General features: G+C 40.5%; 1 protein-coding gene across 4 annotated transcripts in view; it reads left to right on the forward strand.

Moving 5' to 3' along the window:
* The window catches only part of MCTP2 (multiple C2 and transmembrane domain containing 2), a 103,326-nt gene extending 85,369 nt beyond the window's left edge, over nucleotides 1-17,957 (forward strand). For 2 of the 4 annotated variants that reach the window (XM_068409974.1, XM_068409972.1), the window contains 5 exons: nucleotides 201-242; nucleotides 10,705-10,814; nucleotides 13,048-13,157; nucleotides 15,488-15,585; nucleotides 17,883-17,957. In XM_068409974.1, the coding sequence (XP_068266075.1) occupies nucleotides 201-242; nucleotides 10,705-10,814; nucleotides 13,048-13,157; nucleotides 15,488-15,585; nucleotides 17,883-17,951 (429 nt within the window). In that variant the 3' untranslated portion in view covers nucleotides 17,952-17,957. The remainder of the gene's footprint in view (nucleotides 1-200; nucleotides 243-10,704; nucleotides 10,815-13,047; nucleotides 13,158-15,487; nucleotides 15,586-17,882) is intronic. The other 2 variants (XM_068409971.1, XM_068409973.1) reach the window with 1 other exon arrangement.
* Nucleotides 17,958-25,033: the final 7,076 nt, after the last annotated feature.

Raw genomic sequence — 25,033 nt, forward strand, 5'->3', positions numbered from 1 at the left:
TAGCACAAAAAAAAAGTCATCCTTGAATACAAAACATTATTTCTGAAAGGTGAAAGTGCTGGGTTTTTTTGATAACTTGCAATAGAAGTGGGAGAAAACTGTGTAATGAAATGTTGTGGGAGTATCATAAGCTTTTCGAACATTGCCTGTTGCTGAAAAATAAGTATAATGTTTTGTAATATGAACATCTGCTTTTGCAGGAGCTTATGGGCTTGGATGAAGATGAGGATGAAGATGATAAGGTAAGCATATCTCATGATTGTGCTAGCTAGAATCAGAAGGAACGTGGGAGAGCACAAACCCATCATCATATCTCCATGGCACCTTCATTTATTATCTGTATTAACTGGGAAAACAATTGTTACCAGTTTGCTGATTGGCAAATTTGATTGGTTTGTATAACATTCAACAGTGGCGTTACCTACATGAGACCTCTGAACAGTCCCCAGTTTGTGCTTGATATCATAACAGGCACATGTTCATGTATGTGCACTTACAGGTAGGTGTATGGGTGGATGAGGTGCGAAGACATGCATGAGTATGTAAAACCCCTCATCCCATCCATGTCGAGTGCTGGATGGACATTCTGTACTAATGGCTTTCCTCAAATGATTTCACATTTCCATTTCTGTAGGCCAGAATTGGTGTGATTTGTGGACAACTGGTTAAAAATTTCTCAACATTTGTTTCAGATCCTGGAAAAAAAATAGTTTTAGTTCATCGGCTGAAATGTAGAAAGAATTGGAAGGCACATTTCTTATTTCACTGGAGTGTAATTACTTGTTCTTCTCACTCTGAAAAATTCTTTGGAATTTTTTTCAAGTTTATCAAACCACAGTGACAAATGATAAAAGGATTAGAGGGCATGACATATGAAGAAAGATTAAGAGAACTTAATGTATACAGCTTGAAAAAACATAAGTAAGTGAAGGAGGATCTGATAATCTATAAATACTTTAAAGCTAAAAGGTGAGGAATTATTTAACGAGCAACAGCATGCAAAGGAACATTAGCTGTTAGGAAGAAACTGTTCACAAGGCGATGTGAAACTTTCAAATTGCATACTAAGTTAATAAGCCCCTTCTTTTAATATTCTATGTTTTAAGACTGTTACAGTGAAATTGTTGATCATTGAGAAGTAAATCAATACCACAGTTAGCAAATGCACCTTAACTCTTCTCAGTCACAGACACTAGAATTGAAGTTCAGCAGACTAATCGATGAGAATAGTTATTTAAATTTAACCTGCTCTTCTGCGGTGGTTATATTTTAATGAGCAACCAGAAATCTATCAAAGTTATGCAGTGAACTTTAGACAATCTAGTTGAATTACAGGTTTCTTGCAACACACAATAATTGTTTATATGTTCTCATTTATAATTCACTCTTTGCATTGTAATATTGGTCAGCTAAATGGACCAATATCTGGACCTCTTCAGAAGTCGCTAAATGAAATTTGCATCCTTTTCAAAGGAATAGTGTGTATTTCTAGAAGTCAGTGATTTCTATTTTGTGGGTACCTAAAGCTAAACACCTGTAAATATGTTGATCCTACATCTTATTTGTGTGATGCCTAAAGGTGTAACTTATTTGCTGGAACCAATCCCATTTACTACTTTTTTTAATATTCCTCTTTTTCATTTGCAAGTTCTGAGGTGGAACAAAAAAGAAAAAATGTATTAAATGGTATTTAATCCTGTTTCCTGTGCTGTGCAATAGTTTCATTGCTGCAAAGCCAAAACATTTTAGGTCAGGTTTACCCTAGATAGAACTCCAATGACTTTGGTTCTCTCTATAAATACAACCGGGCCACTTAAATATGGATGTAATAACTTTGCATTTTTGCCTCCCTCCTCCCACTAAACAACTTCACTGTCATTTTCTTTCTTGTTTTTTTTTTTTTTTTTAACTAAATGTGCAGGTTTGGGAAAACTCCTGAGAGTCAATGTTGAGCTGCTGATGGCATGGCCCTGCCATTTTGTAATCAGCATTGCCTCTGTCTCTGTTTCATGCACCGTGACTCTTTGAAATGGAGAGCTGGTAGAACTGGCTAAAGCTACTCACAGTAGACACTTCCAGCAGGCTTTCTCATCAAGATAACACTTTATATCCCAACATTACAGCAATAATAATTCATAACTTGTATTAATTGGTATACTGGTGTTATGGGTCTGTGGGATTCTGACACAGAATTACCAGCCACTACATGTGTCCCATGTCAAGTGCTGTGCAGCATTTCCTTAATGTCTTCATCCTGTCCTGGGTATATCCCCTTTGCACCAGTGAGGGACCATGCTTGCGCACTGATGACTTGCATCTTTAAGTACATTAGGTTATTCTAAGTGACTTTTCCAAGTCTGAGGGTGGCCAATGCTCTCTAGGGAGTGCAAGGAAAATGTAGTTTTATGACATTATCTCATAGCAATGTCAACATTTAAACAGACAACTATACTTTAAAAAGTCTGTGTATTTTTTTTTCCTCCCTAATACAAGAGCTCCTAAAGTTGAAATCTGCTAGTTGGGTTGTGGTATACGAGGTCACTGTTTCTGTTTCCTATCATCGTGCAGTATCAAAATATTCACACACATAGCCTTTCTGGGTTCTGCTGCATGTTAGACATAACAGACCATGCTTCTGGGAATTGTAACACACCCTCTAAGAGATGAACTGTTTACAAATTATAAATATACAGACGCTTAGTTCAAAAACCCAAGAGCAGATTAGCTCCCTCCACCTAAACTATCTGTCTTAAATGACAGGCCTTAATTGCCAACTCCCCCTTTCTTTCCCCCTCTCCCCTCCTCAAATACCAGCATGGAGGACTGTAAAAGATAAGAGAGCTCTGTCCCTTTGGCACAAGCTGTTCAGTGGATGATTGCCTTCTCGGATTTGTGCCATCTTGGACATGGAGTTCAGGCTGCGTCGTGTCAGCTCTGGGGTTTGTCAGGCTGTCTGAATAAGGATTGTTTTAAAATTACATCACTGAAACATCTTTTGCCTGCCAGTAGAAAGGTGTAGACAAGTTACATGCAGCTCAATGTAAGTGGTCTGATTGTTGACCATTTCTATTTATTTTACTTTTTTTTTTCTTTTTTTGACGACAACTGTAGAGCTTCTAGAACAGATAGTTATCCTGTTGAATGAGTGTATCATAGCACCCAACTGGAAAGAGTCTTGGAGTCTTCTCATGATCTTAAATTGTCTTGGTAGAAGTTTGCATCTCCTCCAAAACAGACAAAACTTTAATTACTAGTATTTCCAGGTCTCGTAACTGATTCAAAAGAAAACCAGAGACAAAATTACATCAACAACAATCCCTGTTCTTTTTTTCTTGGAGGGTTCTAGCTGGTGGTGAGCCAACATAGCCCTGCTTGGCTAGTGGGACGTAATAGGGAAGAATCAGCTGACACAGTGGCTTTAAGCCAAGTTATTTGGCAACTTCAAAGAAATGTTTAGTATCTCATGTATTGGAAAAAAGAAAAGTGGGGAAAAAATCCCCAAAGAAGAAAAATCCCATGTTTCTAATGTAGAAAATTCTCTGTCAAAAATAGGTACCAAAAATATACAAAGTTTTATGAACACAATTCAAAAAGACTCCAGCCGAACAAATTAAAGTCAAACTTATCCAGTAGCAAACAGCTGACATTTTCCATTTGAGTTAGATTCAGCATGTGGAAACCTTCCGTATGGATCTTATTTGTACGGGTGGATTACGATGAAAATTGCATTAATTTTCTCCACAGTAAAGGTCAGTAATTGAAACATGAACCAAGAGTCTATTGTGTAAGATGCTATATCCCCATACTTAGGAAAGGTCATTCAAGACAATATCATCTCATTGTTTTCTTCCCTGGAAGTATAAATAATTTCATTAGTTTTTCTTTTTCTCTTCAATACAACAATTGCAATATAATATTTCAACATCTCCCATTAAGACTACTGAAGAGAAATGATGGTAAAGACTTGAAAATACCCTTGATACACAGGGTATGTTCAGACTGACAAGGAGAACCTACCTTCCCCACAAAATTATGGGGAAGATCGTGTCCTAAAAAAACCTACAAGGTGTGTGTTTGTGGAGGCGTGGACTCCCTTAAATTGCTGCTCTTTCTTCAGTTGGCTCTTTGTGGCTTCTCTCACTGCTTCCTAATGAATCTAGGCACAGACCACGAATACGGTAGTGATGGAAAAGCCTAAGGGACAGATTCTGCTGCTTGCCTGAGCTATGCTTGGTGCAAAGCTGGAGAATGGGACACTTCTAAGCATGCATAATCATCTGGTCTTGCAACCATCTTGACTGCAGTGTTGCTTGCCCTCCTCAACAAGTTTCCAGGTATCACTTCAGGCACAGTTATAGCTTCTGTAAGTTTTCTCCAAGCTTCTTATTAACCTAACCAACTTCTGGTTAAGACAGAGTTCAGGGGTTGCTCTTGTGCTCTGCTCTTTGCTTGGGAGCCTTCCGTGTGCAAGAAACTGGATGAGGAATCGTCTGTTGTTATTTCTTATTTACACTGCAGCATTGTCTAGGACTGGTCTTATCCGTAGGCATCCCGTAAGTTGGCACAATCCTTGTCTCAGCATCGTGACCCACCCATTCATAGGTTGAGGAGTTGAAACAAGGGACTTGCAGAGGACTTTTAGATATCCTGGGGACTGTAGTATGGCTCTCCTCACATAGAAACCTTAGCAGCCTTATGGCGGTCTAAAATTCTGCCGCTTGCCCTGGAGGTAGGTAAGCCAACACTGTAACTTCTCTAAATCTCTGAAGAAAGATTAAGTAGCAATAGGCAGATTACTGGACCAAGCACATAAACCTCAGGGAGTTCTTGTCCCTTAAAAATTCCAACTATTTAAAATGTTGTTAAAATTTATTTTGAATTGGCCAGATGTAGGGGTATGTCTATCTTTCTCCTGTACCCCAAATTGCTAAAGATCATTACCTAGATTACAGATGATGATCTAGTAGTTTTAAGTCTGAACACCATGTGATTGTTCTTAGCTGTCATGTATTTCCAGAAGAAAGCACTTACTTTGACCAAAAGTGTTTTCTTTCCCCTTCCCATTTTTAAATCAAAGATGACTGACATTTTGTCTCCATGCAGGCTTCTTTCTTGTTGCTTCTGGTGCACATGTTCCTCACCTGAATGGTGTTTTTTTCTGCTGTGACTACCAGTATCACTTTAGAACTTGTAGCAATACCACTAGACTCTGGGTTACTTTACATGTCTATGAAAATATGAGCAAGTACAGAAAATGCCTCTTAAACTGCCTGCATTTCATGCCTGTGCAGGGAGAAAGCAACAGAGTTATGACCTAAGCCTCTCCACTTAAGCTTTTTCTGGGGTTGGGCTTAGGAGACTTGTTGGTCCTCTGTGCACAGGTGAAATTCATCTAATGTAAGCAAAGAAAGTGTAAGCATTGCTGAACAAGGCGTGATGTGGTCATCTTCTGCCTTTTAGCCAGTGTTCCCCCAGCCTTAGCTGCAGGATGATGTGCCATTGCTTTTAAAATGTGTCCTTTCAAGGCCGATGGTGCTCTCCTTCATATCCATCTGAAGTCATTCTATTGGCTCTGGTGGAATTATTCCAGATTTCACACCTTTTTAACAGAGAACATAAATTGACCTGTACGTGTTGCATTTCCTTTATTTGGTAATTATTTCAAGTACACTCAGACTCGCTACATTTCCACAGCCAGGCCAGCACATTTGCAGCATGGTGTTAATAAACAAAAAGATCGTGCGATGCACAGTTTCAGGGCTGCACGAGGCAGTTGCTCCGAGTTTGGCAGCCGTGCTCTCTGGGTCCGCGTCCTCCTGGGAGTGCCGAGCAGCCCTCCTCAACACGCAGCAGACATCGCAGCGCAGGGCAAGGCAGTGACTCAGCAAGGCAGATTGCTGGGTTCGTTTCAGCCACCCTTGGCTCCTGCTGAAGGCAGGATCCAGTTCAAGGTTGCTGTGGTGACTATTTTCAAAGCTCTGCCTGGAATTCATTTTAGCTACCAAGAGACTGTCTGTCACTCCATGGCTACCACCTCCCACAAGAGCTTCGTTCTGCTGCTAGACTGAAGCTGTTAGTGAAGTGTTCCCTGCAGACAATAGAGGCCAGTGGTCTGCTGTTTATTCTGTTTTTTGGTTCCAGAAGTTCTTCATCTAGGAGTGTTTTGGCCTTAAGATGTTGTTTGGCACAGGTTTTGCTGGACACTGGTAAGGTCAGAGTTTTGTAGTCTAGCACAGAGCAAGTTGCAAGTTAAATCCAACTTTGGCTACGTCTGCTTTTCTCTAAATAATTACAGGTTTTTTTTAAAAAAAAAAAAACAGAGTAACAGTGGAGCAAAAAGGCATGCATGCCTGAGCTTTCTTCCTTTCTTTCCCATCACTCTTGTTTGTTGCTAGTACACCGGGAAATTCATATCTGGTACATGGGATAAATCCTGGTAAAACATTACCCTAATGTGCTTGTAGCAGCAGTGGCATGAGATAGCTATTGTAAAAAAGCTAATCGTGAAAGTTAGGCCAGCCCAGGGCTAGGCAGACTAACTCTTCAAATTCATGAAGATATTCAAGATTTTCATTCCTGACTTAGTTGCCTGTATCCTGCTTTCTTCCTCCTTTTGCATTAATCCCTATTTATTTTTTCTCCTCCCCTTTTCCTCATCCTTGCCCCCAAGTGTTCCTCAGCTTTATATATAGAGTTTCCCTTGGCATGCGAAAAATCTGCTGATGAATACCACTTGTTTGAAAGTTGCATGCAAGATTTTTTTTGTGTGTGAATGTTTTATGTGAAATTCAAGTATTTAGAACTTGCTCGTGGCTTCAAGCCTAAGTTTTTAGTTGTGTGCATACGATATTTGCAGTATACATCAGAGATACACTTAGAGAACAACACTGAACATTGTCTTTGCATTTGGAGTGTTGCTTACTGGTTTGGATGTATCCAGTGGAAAAATATCTGAAGGATAGAGTTAAAAAATAGGGAACAGCTTTTTGTAACGATGAAAGCTATTAAATAAGTGATCACAAGAAGTTAGATGATCTCCACCATCCAAGTTTTCAGTTCAGTAATGGATGCTTTGCTACAGCAGAAGCAGTAACTGGTGTTATTTGGTCTTTGTTGCAGAGCAGATGATCGATAATTTTTGCCTTCAGTCTCTTCCTCTGTAGGTCTTAGGATTTCCCCTTGCAAGCCCAGCTCTGACCAGTGTAGCTAACCTGTCGTGAATTGCCATGATAATGCTGGAGATGTCCTCTCCTGGCCTGCCCCGTATTTCACACACTTTCAAAGTCTTCAGCGTTGAAAGTACCTCAATTTTGCAGTCGTGTGGCAGTTTCTTTTGCAACTGTCCCTGAATGTCTGGGAGCAGCATAACGTCGTAGGGAAGGGAAGGAAAATCACAGAGCTGTAGTAACCCTTTGAGTGTGCTTACATGTCCTGTTTATTGTTACATATTTCAGAAATAGAAAAATCTAGAAGAGCCTTTCTTTCAGTACGGCAGAGATTTGTGTCTTCATTTACAAGTTTAAGTTGATGTACATTAGCTGGACACAAAAGACTTAATTTCTGAATTTGCTGGGGGTTGTGTGTTTCTTTTTTTCCTTCCCCTGACATGCTTAATCTTTTGTAAGACCCCTTTTGTGGTTTTGTTCAGGCAATTAATGTAGAAATGAAGGTTTCTTAAATCAGGGTATGCAAGGAAGATTTGAAGTAACACACTGATTATATAATTAATTCTCAGTTGTAAATTCATTTTGATGGAGTTAATTCTTTCCTAGAGGCTGAAGACTAGTTTTGGTCCACCCACAGTGCTGTAATCAGCTAAGAAATAAAGAAGAAAAAAGGCCTTGAAGGAATGCAAGTTTCACGACCGGTTTTAGGAAAAAAATGCCAGAAACAGGCAGGATATTTTATTTGTAATTCAAGCAGAAGCTTCAGAGCTGTTATTTTGAACCATGGGTATCCAAATCCTGTTTTCAAGCAGCATAATATGTTGAGTCCGAAAGAAATCAGGAAGAAATGATACCTGAGGAGGATGGAGAAAATAATCTGGGTGGTGGGACCTTGCACAGATGGGAAAGCGTGTTTAGTGGAAGATGTATTTAGGATCATTTTTTACATCTTCCACAAATATGGTAACGTTCCAATGTACCTTTCTGTATGACAGTTGCCGTTTACTAATAAATATGGACTAGTGACTGTCGTCTTGATGGACTATGAACTCTCTTACTGCTTCCAACAGTGTTTAGTGAGGTGCTGACTTCAGAAAGCATAAACAGCACTCCTAAACCTAAATAATTTGGAAAATCCCGTTTGTCGTACTTCATTTGTCTGCTTCTCTGTTGCTTAACCAGTGACCTAATCATCCTGTAGATGTGTTTAGACTACAGGTTTCCAGAACAAAACAGTAATAACAAAGAAAAAGATGTTGATGAGTTTCCAGGATTTTCAAATGATTCGGCACACATATTGCAGTGCATATTGCAAGGGCAGTTGCTGGTCTATTTTACTCTTTAATAACTGATTTCATTTACAAAGCTTCCTAATCCCAGTCTGTCTCTGCCTTTTCCTTGGTTGGGCATATTTGGTATTATAAATTAAAAATGCCATTGTCTAGGGGTGATTTTAGCACGCATGCTAGGTAAGAATATGCCATGCAATTGTCATTATGTCTTAGGAACTGGTAGTTTCTGTTTTATTTTCTTAGTCTGCTCGGTGGCAGCAGCAGAAGTTAGGTTGTATTGGTTAAACTGCATTACCACCACAATTCTGAGCTCAATCGAAGACGTGTAAATGAAGTCAGCATGATGCAGATAGAGCTGACAGATGATCTTCCTTGCAGCTCTGGGTAGCAAGAGTAGGCTTGCCCTGGAATATCACTTTATCTAAAGTGGTTTCTTTACCCCTCTGAATTTGGACAGAATGAAATTCCCACTGACTGCTTCTCCATGAACTGCTCTCCAACTTCTGCTTCTGAGTTTGGTGGAAAAAAAAGCCAACTATGGCTAAGGGACCATTGTACTATTCTAGTGAGTGAATAGTTAAATATAATCTTAACGTGTCATTTACATTTGAGCCTAACAAGGTTGTAACAGGAGTTGTGCGAAAATGACTTTTTGGTGCTATTTTCACATAAACTGACTATTTATTTATTTATTTTGTTCTGGGGTTATTTCACACCCCAAGGGTTTCATTTTTGTTGGTTGTTTTATTAATGTAAAAATACTCATTTTCACACCCAAATGTGTGATTATTTAAAATGCTGCTTCTATTCATTGTGCACTCACTTGCAACCTAAAGGCAAATATTCAAATGTTTGGAGCTTGATAACTCCGTGGTGGTTTTGGCTGGCTTTTTAAACTCAAAAATTGCTGTGAAGAGAAAAGGGCAGTAAGTAATCCAAATGGTTACAAGGGCTGTACTGTCATGTCTGCCTCTCAGCATCCAAGGATGGTTCATATGTTGTTCCAGCACACAACGACGTAGTGCAGTGCCCTCTCTGATGCACGCAAACCCTCTCGCAGCACAGTAGTGCCAAAAGGCTGTAGCAATGAGCCTTCACCTCCCTGGCCCAGTGCGACTTTAAGTAGCCTCTGACCCTCTCTCCTGCATGGAGAAATAATGTGGGTTCCCAACACAGAAGCAGAATTGCAGCAGGGTTGATCCGAGTGTCTCTGACCCTTGCTTACTTCCCACCCACCCTTTCCCCTGCCCCGGCTGGTAAGGACCATGGAGAACATGGATGCAACTTGCATATTACCAGCATCTCCCCTCTCTGGGCACAGACTGGTTAAAACACAACTTAAAATGTCTTTTTTTCTAAATTGAGCTGATTTGGGAGAGTCTAAATGTGATGTAAAATCAGTGTCCAGGGCTCTGCATTTTGTAATAAGTGAATGTTTTGCTGATTTCTTGCTAGAATATCTGCAACCACACCAATTTGCATGCCTGTATGTGTGTTAGATTGCTGGCAAAGAAATACTGAATGTTGATAATTGTATACTGTTTTCCAAGGCTGATTTAAGTCATTTTGATTTTTAATTCATTCTGTGCTTCCTTTTTATTTCTGCACATGTGTAGTAATGTCCTGTAATGTTGTTGCCTAAAATAAGCAGTAAGAAATGAAGTTGTGAGTTGACTGCTGTAAAAGGAAAATGACATTTTTTCCTTTGATTCTTTTTTTTTCCCCAGGAAAAGAGTGGGTCTCTGTATACAGAATGTTCAAAAAAAATGTTGCATTCACTATCTTGCTGCTAATTTATATACAGAAAACAGCATGGCTGTTGGGAGCCTGCAAAGCTCAGAAAAGTGTTATTCAGAAGTTCTGCACAAGAACATTCTGGTTCTTGAGAAGCACTGAGCACCCAGCACTCCCCGACAGATCAGCTGGACTCAGGGGTGCTCAGCATCTCTTCTGGTTTGACATGCAGCTAGGATCTTCAGTGAAAGCCTACTTTGAGATCCTGCAGTCGATTTGTGTTAGATGTAGAAACCTCTGCCCGTGTGCCGAGGAAAAGGACCAAAATATAGGGAACTATATGACTTCATGTTTATTGTATGTGATAAACCCAGGGTGTGTGTTCTGTCCTTGCTTCAGTGATATACTTGAGTTCATGAATGCATCAGCAGTACTGGAAATCTTACTTTCTTCACATGAACATGTTGACAAATACTGAATGTATGAAAAGTTTTGGGTTTTTTTTTTGATAGGAATCTGAGAAAAAGGGGTTAATTGACAGAATCCATATGGTCCAAGAGATCATCGTAGCTGTTCAAAGCATCCTAGAAGAAATAGCATCATTTGGAGAGAGGATTAAAAAGTAAGTGATAATTTTTTCTTGCTTAGCCATGATTTGCAATGAAGCAGAGCTAGGAGGATTAAGCTGAAGTAAATGTCTTGCTCACATACGCCCAGATTTCTGGTTGTGTCTGTTTGTGATGGTGTAGGGAGTCATGATGCCACACAAGGGAAAATATTGCTTGAAGATATGGGCACAGAAGTTCTCAGGCATTTCTTTTCCTTTCCTTCACGGAAAGGAGGTGGGAATTGATGGTTGATGTTGCCTTTCCCACGCCCTCTCCATGCTGGCCTGGTTACAGGGGTTACCAATCACTTATTTCCCTGTCCAATGCATTGATGTTCTTCTATCTTTACCATTTTGAGCTGTCTGCTTCCTGCTGGTGCCATGAGGAAGCCCAAAGGGAGTTTTCTGGGTCTTGTCGCAAGGGGCGGCGCATAGGGTATTCCTGACCTTACAAAGGAGGGAGGTGAAAAGCCTAAAAAAAAAAAATATCCCCCACACAAACACACACAAACTTTTATAACCCAGTCTTTATTGGAGCTTAATTGACCCACATTGTTTTCTGTTTTGAACACAGTGATGGTTTGTGATCAAGCCACACTTTAATGAGGAGCTGGGTTCAAGCTAAAAATACAGCAAACGCCTGTGCTGTGGTTCCATGCCGGACACCCCAGCTGGGGTGGAAGTGGCCCAAAGATGTATTCCAGTCTATGAACAGGGCACTGTTCTGCCCAGCTGCATGGCAGGAAGGCTCAGAGTGCTTAAGTCCTATTAATTCTTGTATTCATTTTGGTAATAATGGTCTTAAAGAACACATTGGGTATTAATGTGGATGCCCGATGTAATTTCAGAAGAATGCCATTGTAACTCAACAGTAATGTACCATTAAAAAATTGCCACCAAAGTTTTTTCTGTACGTGACAGACTGAATTGTGCTACAGTTTCCATCTGTCACTCTAGTTATACAATCATAGGGAGTTTTAATAGTTTAACTGAATTGAGCTGTTTTGCTATTTTTTTTTACTTTAACTTAAGCTACATTGATTGATAATGATGGGTCCTTTCCCACCTATCTTTACTTAATATTTAATACTTCTATTGAAGCTTAAAAGTAGTTCTTTTAGCATCCTATTAATTTTACTTGTCAAGGGAAGTTCGTCTTATTTTATAGCCTGATAAGTGGTCCATGTTCATTCTCTTTTCTTCCTACTCCCCGTCATCATGATGTGATGAAGTTAGCAGAAAGATTGTATGAAGCAGAGATGCCCAGATCTGTAAATCCACCTATGGGCGGACTGGCATTCATGTAGTCCAGGTGTCTCAATGTTTCGTGCATGCTGTAGAGATGTATCTTACAAGGGCACAGGGGGACAAAATAACTTCAAAGGTGTGTTTGCAATAGCTGCTCACCTTAAGTCCATTGTGGGCTTACAGATGAGTGGTCTGAGTGAAAGGAATTCCTGTTTTGTGATGCAATGCTGCAAAAGTCTGAATGACACTAGTAACTGAGCCTCTTGAGAGTGTTCCACTTGGGAAAACTCTGATGCAGGTCGGTGGTGTGCAGAAGCTTGGACTGCTGCTACCCAAGACAGCCTCCTATGTATGGTGTGGTAAGGAATTGTTGAAAACGTAAGGAAATAGAAGCAAGTATATAAATATTGAGAGATCCGTATAGACTATTATTCCCTAATAGTATACAGAGAAATGACTTTAACTGCTCTTTTAAGGTTTAGCATCAGTCATAATTAATCCATTCCAAGTTATTGGCAAGGTTGAGTCTGGCTGCTTGCCACATCTGAGTCGTGCACCGGCACACATCCCATGTCATCTCCACTGTGGCCCAGTGGGGCCAGCTCAGATGGCTCACACCTGCAGCATGGCCTCATCTCCAGATCAGATAATGTGCCTATGAATAATGGAGAGCTGACGGTGAGCAGAGATGTGTAACAAGTGTGATATGTACGAGAAGAAACAAAACCAACTTGCTACATGCCTAACAACTTTACTGAGCTCCCCAGAGACTATCTTTTCTCTCCATATCATTATATTTGCCTCTCAGATATCTCCCTTAATCTGTTATAGCATCCAGATGCAGGAATCTGCTTATCCATCTTCCAAAGGGTCTGCAAATTACAGTGCATTTGAAAGCACCTAGCACTGCAAAGAGGTCATTGAATTATTATTGGGTAGCAGAGTACAAGCAGTGTCCAAGAGCAGAAACGTTGAGAAGGATTATTGTTTTTCTTTACAGCACATTCAACTGGACGGTGCCTTTCCTCTCTGTCCTGGCCTGCTTGGTCCTGGTAGCAGCAACAGTCATTTTGTATTTTATACCACTGAGGTACATTGTTTTAATCTGGGGTAAGTACTCGACCATGTCTCATTTGCATGCGATAAATACAATATATTATCTATAGAATGAAATCAAACAATCTTTAAACAACCTCTTACACAGACAATCAAGTGCTGTTGCTTAGAGGTAAATGAATATGCTATGGCCTTCTTAAAATTACCTTTTTTTCCCCACTCTGGGTGATCCGATGATCTGCTTTTCTCAGAGTTCTTTATAAGTTTCCAACAGCGCCACAAGAAGAGCATTTGTCTAGATAAGCTACTTTCAATATTATTATTATTCTGCAGGAGAGTAATTAGCTTCCTGGTTCTGGAGCCCCCTGGTAGGGACATGGTAGGGAGTCGACCAGATGTGTTTGAAGAGCTGGACCACGGAGGCCTGGACCCTGGGAGCCTTTTGGGTCTTAACTCCCCTGCAACCAGGAGGAGCAGTGTGCCCAGAACCCCATAGTCTAGCGGGAGGCACTGAGCGTCTCTGTGTCATGGGTCAGAAAGTATTTGTGTGAAGGTGCATCATGAAGTAAAAGAGGAGCTTTTTAATATGAAAACTTTCCTGGTGGTCTTATGAACAGTAACATGATCTTTCACAAAAGGAGATGGCATTCCAGCTGCTGAAGACTTTCTTCATCTCAAAATGGCCTTCTGTCTTATTTAGGGTGATAGCTTTTATCTCGGCCTTGAGGTGCAGTGGCTGAGAACATGGTGCAGGTAATCCTCACCGAACCCTGAAGCTCAGCCCCAGTATGTCTGGGCTGTAGGGACCTCCCATCACCCTGCCAGGGCTGAGCCATCTGCTGCTGTCTTGGCTCTCCTGGATGAAGAAAAAGGAGGGAATGAGAAGGTAACAGTATGAAAAGCCACTCTTGGGCAAAAAATAAATGAAATGAAGGATTAAATCAAACAAAAGAAAGGGCAAAGGGAAGGAGAGAAATTGCTAGGAGTAAAAAGTTCAGTAACAAAATATTGCTGTTCTTGTATGGAAGACATGGTGAGTACATGAAAACTATACATCCGTTCAACATCATCTGGACTGACAGGGCCTTCAAATATGATACATGTAAAACAACTACCCTGTGGCAAGGCTTCGAAAGACCTTATGGTATTTTCTGGTTTTTGAAAATCAGGTACACAGAAAATTGTGTTGGCATTTTGCTACAAGTATATGACTTAAAAGCTGAATCTCAGATGCGAAGCAGGTAAATTTCAGAGAGAAAAGGCTGGAGCAGCCATCACATTTGAAATCACTTTCAGGGAAACTACTGTGAGATTTTCAACAGGGGCATGATGGAATTGAGTGCTGTATTATGATCCTCAGAGGCAACCAGCATTAGAATTTTTTTGCTGTTCTTTAAAATGGATTGGCTGATTTTTTTCACCTAATGATCCTTTGCTCTTCTACCACACCTTTAAGTAGCCACACTACTAGTTGCTATTTCTCAGTGGGGAAGTGGTGGCAGTAGAGTGTTAAGTGGCTGCATTGGCACAAGGGGAGAACTGGGAAGGGTGCTCAGCTCTCTTGCTTTCTCATCCTGGTCCATGCAATAGAGGTGGTGCTGGCTGAGGGCTGCTCATCTCTCCCTTTCCTCAAAGGGAGGAGAAGATAAGATGCCATGAGTTCCACAATAATACGAGCATTATGCTCCCATGGATCTTCTGTCCAGACTAGGGACCACCTCTGACAGCTGAAGCATAACTAAGTCCATGGAGATGGGGAGCACTGTTGCTGCAGTTGATAAGCCAAATTATTCACCCTAAGATGAAAATAAAATTAACCTTGTGATAAGTTTTTACAGTTTCCCACAGCACCATAATACGTCCAACTTGTCATGTCTGGTTCTGCAAAGAGAGGATAAGCTATGAGACATGATGAGGAATGGAAACATTGATTTTCAGAAGAAATGGAAGGAAAAAAGTCTTTATCCTGCCCAGTTCTTTTCAGAGCCCTGTAATTCCCTGGGCATGAGGAAAGGGAGTGTCTTTGGTCACGTAGAATAGCAGATTTAACAGTAGTCTCAGCTGCAAATTTGTACATTCTCCCCACAGTATCCCCCAGAATGAATACATGCTGCAATCTTTTTTTTCATGTTGTTGACAACAGATGATCCCCAAAGTAGAGAAATACCTTTATAAATAATGCCCTCCCCTTCCTCCAGGAGACACTTGTGAATGATTCCCCATGACAGGGAACATGTGCGTGGCTTTAAGTCTGAGGCACTGTTTTCACACTAATTTTTACTTGTGAATTCCTCTTCCTTTTTTCACCTTGCCTGAACAATTTAGGAGGAATGGAATAGAAAGGAGTTGTATTATTTTGTTTGCTTTCTTTTTTTTTTCCCTAGGCATAAATAAATTTACTAAGAAGCTTAGAAATCCCTACGCCATCGACAATAATGAGCTACTAGATTTCCTCTCCAGGGTACCATCTGATGTTCAAAAGGTAGGTAATGAATGGCCACTGCCAACAGAGGCAACAAGCGGCACTGAGAGCGGCTGGGTGCTCTGCTTGGGGAATACGGTGCCGGTGCACTTTTGAATAACGGAGATAAGGAATCGGGAAAATCCGCGAAGGGAGGAGGGGGGAGGGTGTTAGAAGAGAGGGGAGCCAAAATCCTTTGTCAGAAGGATAAAATGATTGCAGAAAAATTATCCTGAAAAGACCTACTTAAAAATGATCTGGAAAATCACCCAGCGTGGTTACTGAGCTACGGTTTCCGTCACCTTTCTGCTCCGGTATTTATACAGAGGGAAGAGAAAAATAGTCTTTTTGATAGAGATAACCATCCAAAAGGATTTGCTGAATTCTCCTTTTTTTTTTTCAAGATGGAGGAGGGGGTCATTATTTCCATGACTCTGTGCTTGCTGTGTTTTTTTTTCACATCAGCTGTCCCTCAAAATTCTTCCTCCCCACCCACCTTGAACTCCAGACCTTCCTTGGACAATGCTCTGCTCATCTTTTTCTTTAGAGAAGGCCTTGAGATGTGTATAAAATACTCTGCAGTTGATCAGATCAATCTTCTACCATTATGGAATTATAACTTTTAATCTAACCAGAATCTATCCTCCCTCAATTTCAGTCAAGTCTCGTCTCTTCTTCCATTTCTTTTAAACAACAACACTGTCTTCAGTAATCTCGCCTATCTTCCTGGAAATTATTTGAACAATAAGTCCTTTAGAATGTCAAGATCTGTTTATTTCTTTTGGAGGAAGGAAAATAGTCTTGCTGGGTAATGAAGCCACACAATATAAAGGATTCTTTCTTTTGTTTTAATCAACTGGAATCTGTGTCCTCAGGCCCTGATCCTGATGCCCTGGATCCCACTGACATTGTACCTTCCTCTGTGAATTGTGGTACTTTCACAGTGAGGTGCTGCTCACTGTGAATAAGGGGATCACAATCTCGCCTATAGTCATTTTACTCTGTTGGAGACAGAAAAGTAATTGCCCACATACAGTGTCGAAGCATCTGGTAGAAACAAGGTTGGAAAAGGCTTCTGGTGACATTTATCTCAAGAGGCCACCAGATTGGTTGGTGGCGGCACTAATAACTTGAAAGAAATCTCACCATAGACTGGTGAAAGGAAAAAAGCTAGACAGAAGTGATCTTAGAGACATTAAGATTCACTGTATTTTTAATTTTTGTCATTGCTCTCGTAGAGCACACTGGATTTGCAGTGATGGTTTGCATATGCCCTTTTAGTGTTTATGTTTAAAGATAAGCTGCTTTTCTATTTATGCTTTATTTAACATTTACATTTATAACATTTCCTTGAGTGGTTTCTATCATTTTGGGATCCTTTGAGCTCTCCAAGGAAAATGATAACCATTTTCTATGGGAGGAATGATAAAAGTTCTTAGGATGGGACAAACCTTCTCGGAGCTTTCCACTAGGGCTAAAAATAGTGAGCCTGTGTGACAGCCACACGCTCTAGTGAAAAGCCATCCATGACAGCTCCAAAGCCCCTAGGGTCTGCTTCATTTTACGTGTTATCAATGCATCATCATTTCACTGTGGTACTGCAACGAGTTAGAAATTATCTCTGTCTGTACATTAGCCATTTACAACCCACACATGTTGGACAAAAGATAGAGGAGGAGTGAAAAAGATGGCACGTTCAGCAAAAGTTTCCCCGTGATTTCCACGGGAATACTTTTCTGTAGCACAACAGACGTTTGGAGGTTACACCATCCTTGTCAGTTTATCACACATGTTTTAACCATTATTTTGTATATGAAATTGTTTTGAAAGGTGGAGGCAGCTTTGTCCAGGTTCTATTTGGGAAAATATTTTCCTTTTTTGAAATGATTAAATACGTTAGCATCCCAAGGTCTGTGTACGGTTTTGTCAACTGTCATCTTATTGTGTGTTGGGATCCACTTGAATTGAAACTCCTGAGAGAAGTTTATTAAACTTATAGGTTAATGCCAGAAAGATAAGAAAAACAACTCCCAAACCAAAACAAACCCAAAAGATCTAGTCTACATTGCTGAAATCAGGTAGAACCCCATGTATCTCATTAGAAAAATCTGCTTTTAATATTTTCGTTTCAAGAAATGATGCATGACTTCTCAAATCCTTCCTGCAATTAATCCCCCATGTTCCTGTGTTTAGAAAATGATTCATTACTTTTGAACCTTCCTTAGTTTCCCTTGGTTTGTCCTCGGGGAGCCATTAACACACACTGTAGTGAGCTAGAGTTACCTAACTGCAGACGTCATGTCTATTTGTTTTTACAGGTGCAGCATGCTGAATTGAAACCATACAGCAGCTCCAGTCCCATCAGGAAGAAGCGGAGTGCACTATAGGGTGCAGCGCGGTTTCGGAATGAAGCATCTCCCTCCGTACCCCATGTGTACACATGCGCTTCCCCCATCCTCGTCTTGCTTCAGAACAACACTCTAATCACTGCCACAGACTTTGTTTTTGAAGATGTGGTTTTTCATAAACACCTATCTTGGGTTGTCTTTTTTTGGATTGTCTTCAGTATGGAGTCGTAATCCTAAAAAGAGCAAGGTGGAACATATGAACTAGTTTGTGGGGTGGGAAGGAGAATGGGAGAGGATGGTGCAACTGCACCTTTTTTTTTTCTTTTTTTTTTTTCCCCCTTCGATTGCAGAGGCAAGGCTGGATGTGGCAGCACTCCCTGTTATATGTAGGAAGAGATAATTCCACTTAGTGTAGCAGATCAGCTGAGCTGATGTGAGGAGATGCTCTGAACCAGTTTTTAACATATCCAACAGATTTATATTAAGATATGAAAGCTATTCTTTTCTGAGTTAAATCACTGTGCCTAGAAAGGTTTAAGCTCTGAATTAATGAGTCTTTGATACCCATCTTCTGTTCAAGCAGTGTACATTTTAAAAAGTTTTTTATCATAATTAGCAGAAAGAGCTCGGAGCTCCAACAGTATCTCAATATTTCATCCAGCACTTGTGGGTTTTTCTTTTTCCTTTTTTTTTTTTCCTCCTCCTTTTTTTAAAGCCCACCCTGTAGTTAACTCTTTGGATACTGGAATCATTGGAGATCCATTGCTGGCAATGGATGCATGAGAACTTTCTGCTGTGAAAGGATTAAGAGACTGTAGAAAAGCCTAACTCACTGACCTGAAAACACTCTGTTGACTTGCCTTTTATAATTCCATCTTATCAGATATTTTCAGCGTAGCTGTTTTTTTCCTGTCTAAATCCAGAGGGGTCAACACTACAGATCCAAGGGAAAAACACTTTATAGCCTTAAAGAAACATGTACTTGTGCAGCAAGAGAGCAAGGTGCCCAGAGATGTGGTTGTGCAATAGTGTGCAGGCTTTGGTCCACCACTGATGTCTCGGTGGAGTCTTTCTTGGCGGTTCACAAGGAGAGGATCAGAAAGTGAAGTCATATGGAAACTGAGCAATGAAGAGACAGGAGAAAGGACCCCTGTTTTCTACTCTGAGAAGAATGTGATTTCTGGCTTGCTTACCAATCTTCTAGCTATTGTGGTTTTTTGCTTTATATAATTCACATAACCAGCATTATTCGTGTTGCTTGACTGGGGAAACTGAAACACAGAATCATATGTAAACCTGCTTAATTTTGGTGAGAGTGTAGCCCTTGGGCCTTTAGGTGCTGTAGGATGTTGTGGGAGTGACTTGCCACCACAATGAGTCATTGGTAGCACGAGAGCTGGAGTTGCTTCTTGTGATTCCCAGGCAGGGGTTACCACCAGCATCCCTTGAGTTGGTTCACAGTACAAAGAAATAGAGAATCCCAAGAGACAGGGTTCTTTTTAACAAAAGACGACTTTGGAAGTAATCTAATTAAAGGTAAAACAGGTAAAACCTTGCTTATGGATCGGCGATCCAAATGGAGTCATGCTGTGTGGTTCAGTAATGCGATCTTGTGGGCATGTTGCATGAATTTGAAGAAGGAAAACAACACCAGAGTATCTTCCACTGGATTATTAGCCAGATTCAGTGTTTTTTCAAGAAGTTTATTTTTCAAAGTAACAAGCCCCACTGTGCCTTCGAATAAGGAGAGGCACATTGTCATGGACTTGATTGGATAAAGAATGTATTTTGCTCATGCAAAGCTGTGTGTAGCTGCAAATGGAAAGACAGAAAAAACATTATCCTGGTTTAAAAAGCCACAAAAATGCCTCTTCGTGTGCACGTGTGCTTGTGTACCCATGCATATACAGAGTTGTGTATAAAGTGTACATGTATAATGTATTTATAGGCAAGTGTGTGTGGGAAAATGGATGAATATACAGACTTAAAAAACTTGAAAATGTTTATGAAAAATGCCAAAGATTCTAAAGCTTATCATCTTGCGTCTGTTCTTCTTCATTTTGTATCTTTCCCGGCATGTCTCTCTGGCTGAGCCAGATCTCTGCATGATTTGATTTACTTTAAGTTAATGAAGCTGGTTGGAAAGAGCCTTGTAGAAATTATAAAATCTCCAGTAAATCTCCTTCTTGAACATACAATAGATGTCCACGGACCCCTTTTGTTAAACCAGTTTCTCAATCTTCTGTGTAAACAATGCCTCATTGTCTCGCTCCAAACTATCGTCTGGTTTATCATGCTGTAGCTTTGTCATTTTGTGAGGACCAAAGTCAGACATATTTAAGCAGACATGTGAGACCTGCTCGTTGATTTGAGTGAAAACAGTCAACTGCAGGAAACATTGTTTATTTATTCAGAAGCTGGGACTGATACTTTAATAGTTTTTTTTTTTCCTATAGATTTTTCCACATGGAACTGATTTCTGTTCAGGAGATAGGGTGATGTCTTTTTTTTTTTTTTTTTTTTAATGTAGATACATTGTGCTTCAGAATAATTTGTATTAGATTGTTATGCTGGAGACATACCAAATGAAAGGATTTGGATGGTCCAGTACCTATATATGTTGTAATGAGCTCTTTGTTTTGATAAATGCTGTTTGAAATGCAATAAACATTTGAGGTTAAGCTGATGCTTTTAATTTATCTGGATTAGGAGGTGTTTTCCCATTGTTTGGAAAATGCTTGCTGTGCTATAATATTTAGTATCTAACTAGGTAAACAAGTGCATTGCTTGACAGTGCAGTGTAACAACTAACACTGAAAGTTAGTTGGAATAGAGACTGCAGTGCGGGAGGAGAGGAGGTAAGGCCTTACCCCACCTGCTTACAGCTCTTTAGCAGGATTTCCTAGCCCCTACCTAAAGGCAAGGAGGGTTATGTGCATTTACTGCACGCTCCAGTCATCAAACTCTTTATTCAGACTTTTCATTTGATTCTTAAAGCAAGATTATTAGTTGATACATGTCTCTGTGTGTCCATTTGCCTGTGTGAATTATCAGTTTTTACATTGTTAGTCTATTCAATGTATAGTGTGGAAATTATAAAATTTTTTAATTTAAGGTAGTCATTTCAGTGCAACAGTGTACATACATTTGCATTCTGAAGTCTCTAAGGTCAGAAGCCATTCAGAAATTTAAATCTAACTATGGGTCTTTTGGATGACTGTGGATTGCAGAATCAAGAAGATATCAGAATATAACTAAACATGTCCACTACTTGTATAGTGTGTAAATAACTGGATTTGACATATAAGTGCAAATGCCATATGTACTCGTGTTTGCCCAAACATAAGTTGCTGCTGAAGGGTTATTTCTTGAATAATCATGAATAGGACTGAGGACTCGGCTCCCCTATGGACCACTGCCGGTAAAACTCTGTCACTGAAATGCACCTGGTGGAAAGCAAGCAAACAACTGAATAAAGCAAAGGCGGTGGAAATGTCATGCACCTTTTCTTTTTTCCTGCTTGCAAAGCTCTGATTTTAACCTTCAGCTGTAGCCGTTCCTCCATCTGCTTCCCCCTCAGTCCTCTCCCGAGCCACCCACAAGGCAGTGGAGAGCCCAGGCTCTGCCCTGCTCACCAGCCACCCTGCGCCCATGTGCGCGGGGAAGGGAAAGTCCTTGTCCCCTAGAGATTATACTGGCTGCTGCTAATTCCCTGCCTGGGGTAAGAGTACTAACAACGCCCTGAACTGGGCTGTCCCACTAGAAAACAGAGGCTTGCCATTTAATTTCCTGTACTCTACATGGGGCTACGTTTTATTTTATTTTTTTAATTTGGAGGACCTGATCCTGAAGGCATTGCCACAAGTGGAACTGGAGTTATTTTCCCATCAGACCAGTAGGTTCACACCAGGAAGGAATTCAGCGGCTCTGATGTGTTAAGGAAAAAAAAAAACCAACAAAATACATTCTAATCAAACCTTAACCTTTAGATTCTCTGTCCTTTAAACTAAGCTGATAGACCATTTGGGGAAAGTTGGCTTTGACTTTAGAGACTACGGCCTGTGTTAGAAGTGAATCCTGTTCTGACTTAATATTGTATGTGTATTTTATCTGTAAAGCTACGTGTGTCAGGGCGCTGGTGCATCTACCCCTTCAAATCACAAGGGGATGTGATAAGAATATCTGCCTTTTAGCATCCTTAAAGTTAGCAACTCAGAAGGAAGCTGAGATACTACAAATGATTGTTAATCTGCTGTATTGCAGATGGAGTGTTTCAATCATTCTCAAATTGGGGTAAATTAAGCCAGGTGAGATTCCATCATTTTGGGACAAAGTATCTGCCTGACAGTTTATCAGTGGGGAAGACTCTTAGCAGCAACAGTAATTATATAGTTCAAGAAACATGAGAAAAAGATATGTTTATGATTAATGTAAATATTCACAAGCATTTAGAAATAATGCAGTGAGGAAAAAAAGCTTCTTGAGATTATACCATTTTTAATCTACTTTTCTCTGTGATGCTTTGACTTAAAACAGTGCAGCATTTCAAGAGAATTTAGAAGGTCATTTTGTTTTGAATAAAAGACGTGCTTTTCTGACACGAATCATGAAACTGAGCTTGGGGAAGCAGGAGGTGGCATTCAGGTCTCGGTGTTTGCAACAACATCTGGGCGGGAATGAGTTCAAGTTCTCAGCGTGGCTTTAACCTGAGGGCTGGTGATTCTTGTTAAATTTTACGTGAAGGAACATTGCCAATCGGTTCCTGCGTGTTGGACTGAACACCTGCAATTTCCCTCTTGGCTGAGCAAGATGATATGCCTCTTACAGGGGAAGAAAGTAAGAGCTGGAAGACATGCTGGTGTAAACTTCATTTGCACTGTTGTCCTAGTGCAACCAGCCTTCTAACCTCTTGAGAACTTCCTTGGAGAAGGAAGGTAGTACAGGCTCATAGACTGGGCACATACATCTGGTTCTGGGTCTTCCAGGGCCAACTATGGTCAGATTTAGATGTTCAACAGATTGCACCTCGCAGTGGTGATCATTGGCTGCTAGAATGGCTCCATGAAGCCATGTGCACATTTAAAGAGTGGCCTTCAATCCATGAAGGAAGGATAAGGCACTGGGCTTCAACAATCTGAGGGGTAGATGGGTGGGTATGAGTAGGGAACCTGTGCTAGACTTGGGCCTTACACTTCCAAATGCATGGTCAGCCTAGATTCTCCTTCAGTCCCAAGGGGATGCGAGGATAAAATGGAGCTGGATCCACACTCCTTCGGAGAAGTGCAAAGTCTGCTCACCAGTATTGTTACAGTGACTTCAAAGATGCTGGCAAATACTTCAGCTGCATCCTCAATAAGGGTGAGTGAATAAAAATGGGTTTGTTTTAGTTACACTACCCTTTATTCCTACTGTGGGTATTTTTTTTAAGGAGATCACCTAAAAAGCATCAAAACAAAATGCATTATTTTTATTTCTTGACCAAACACTTGCTGCTACTTCTATTCCAGCTACTGTATGTGAAGATAGGATTTGACTGATCTTTGATCTCTCACTATCGTGTAAGGTAACTGCTTCTAAGGGCTTAAGTCTGTGCATAGCAAAACCATGTATTATTCACTTATTCAGTACTGCCACCTCCCAAAGTAGAGTAAATACCTTGTCTTCATTTTCAAGTGGAGGGGCACAATGTAAAAAGCGTATATTCCTACAGACAAAAAAAAAGACTGTTAGTTTCATTGACTTGTATGTTAAATTTTGCTTTGATCATGGTAGTCTGGTTTCTTCGTCGACCTTCTGTCTGCCTGTGGTCGGCTCACTCCACAGAGTGAGTATCTGGAGCTGCACAGCAGCTACAACCTTAGAAGAAGGGGCAGGGAGGGGGGAAAAGTCTCCCTCCATCTCTGGCGATAGACGACTTTACTGAAAGTCAATGCCATTGCCTTGCATTTATCACTGCCACTCTTGCTCTGCATATTTTTGGTATTCGCCATGCATTGTTAGCAGTGATTGTCATGTAATTAAATCACTGCTCATCACAAGAGCCTATTTTTATGCTGAGATAAGCATCAGAAGTCTGCTGCAGCGTCCCCCAGATCAATAAAGATGTTCCCTGTAGGATTACAAATAGTCTGGGGTTGTACAGGGCACTAGAATTAATTAGGAATGATTTCTCTTTTTCTTTATTCTTTCAATACATTTTTAATTGTTTATCCATTTTCGATGGGCTTGTTTTTAACTCTACCATGATGGCCCAGATGCTTTTGTTCAGACCTTCTGAGTATGATACGACACCAAATTGGGCAATACCATTTGCTGTAAGCAGTCACTATTATAATCATCTTTTCATAGTCATGTGCAACTATTGCTTCAAAATATGTTTCTGAATAAGATATTTGCATCTCAGGCTTTGCACTTGAGATTACGGTTAAATGGGTTTATTAAGTGGTTGAACTTGGAGATCCAAGTATGATGCGTAACCTTCAGGTGCTATCCTGAAGATTTTGGCATTTTGATCAGAAGACCAGAGGGCAAGTGGAGAAACCTGAGCCATTTACTGAAGAAGCATTTACCCAAGGTCACAGAGCAAGTCTGTGGAAGAAAAAAAAAAAGGACTAATGCTCTGGATTATTTTGGTTTATACTTTCCCATTCTCAGCTGTCCACTTTCCTTTGCCTTGTCTTTAAATTTTCTCCTACTTACGTGCCAAATTGTTTTTATCATCCTCCACAGGACATTGATCCAACATCAGGATCTGCTGGTCCTCCCTGCCTGCTGACCTGTCCTGCCCACAGCGAAGTCCAGGATTAGCAACAGCCTCGTGTCCAAGTCCTGCTGAGGCAAGTGTGTGCAGACCCCAGGAAAGCCCCTCGAGTCCCATTGTTTGCTGTAGAGGTAAGAGCAGGTAAAAGTTGCAATGGATTATGAAGGATAAAATTATTCAAAAGAGTTCTTTAAAAAGAGACTAACCAGAACAAAGTCAATTAAGGTGTCTGGGAGCAGGGTAAACAAGAAATACAGTGTTGAAATTACATAATATTGAGCAGGTACACAAATAGAGGCTGTGGACTGTCTGTGTAGGACACTACAGTAAGACAGAAGTTTCTGGGGAGTTTCTAAAAACT

Source organism: Nyctibius grandis, chromosome 11 (assembly GCF_013368605.1).
Source record: "Nyctibius grandis isolate bNycGra1 chromosome 11, bNycGra1.pri, whole genome shotgun sequence".
NCBI lineage: Eukaryota > Metazoa > Chordata > Aves > Nyctibiiformes > Nyctibiidae > Nyctibius > Nyctibius grandis.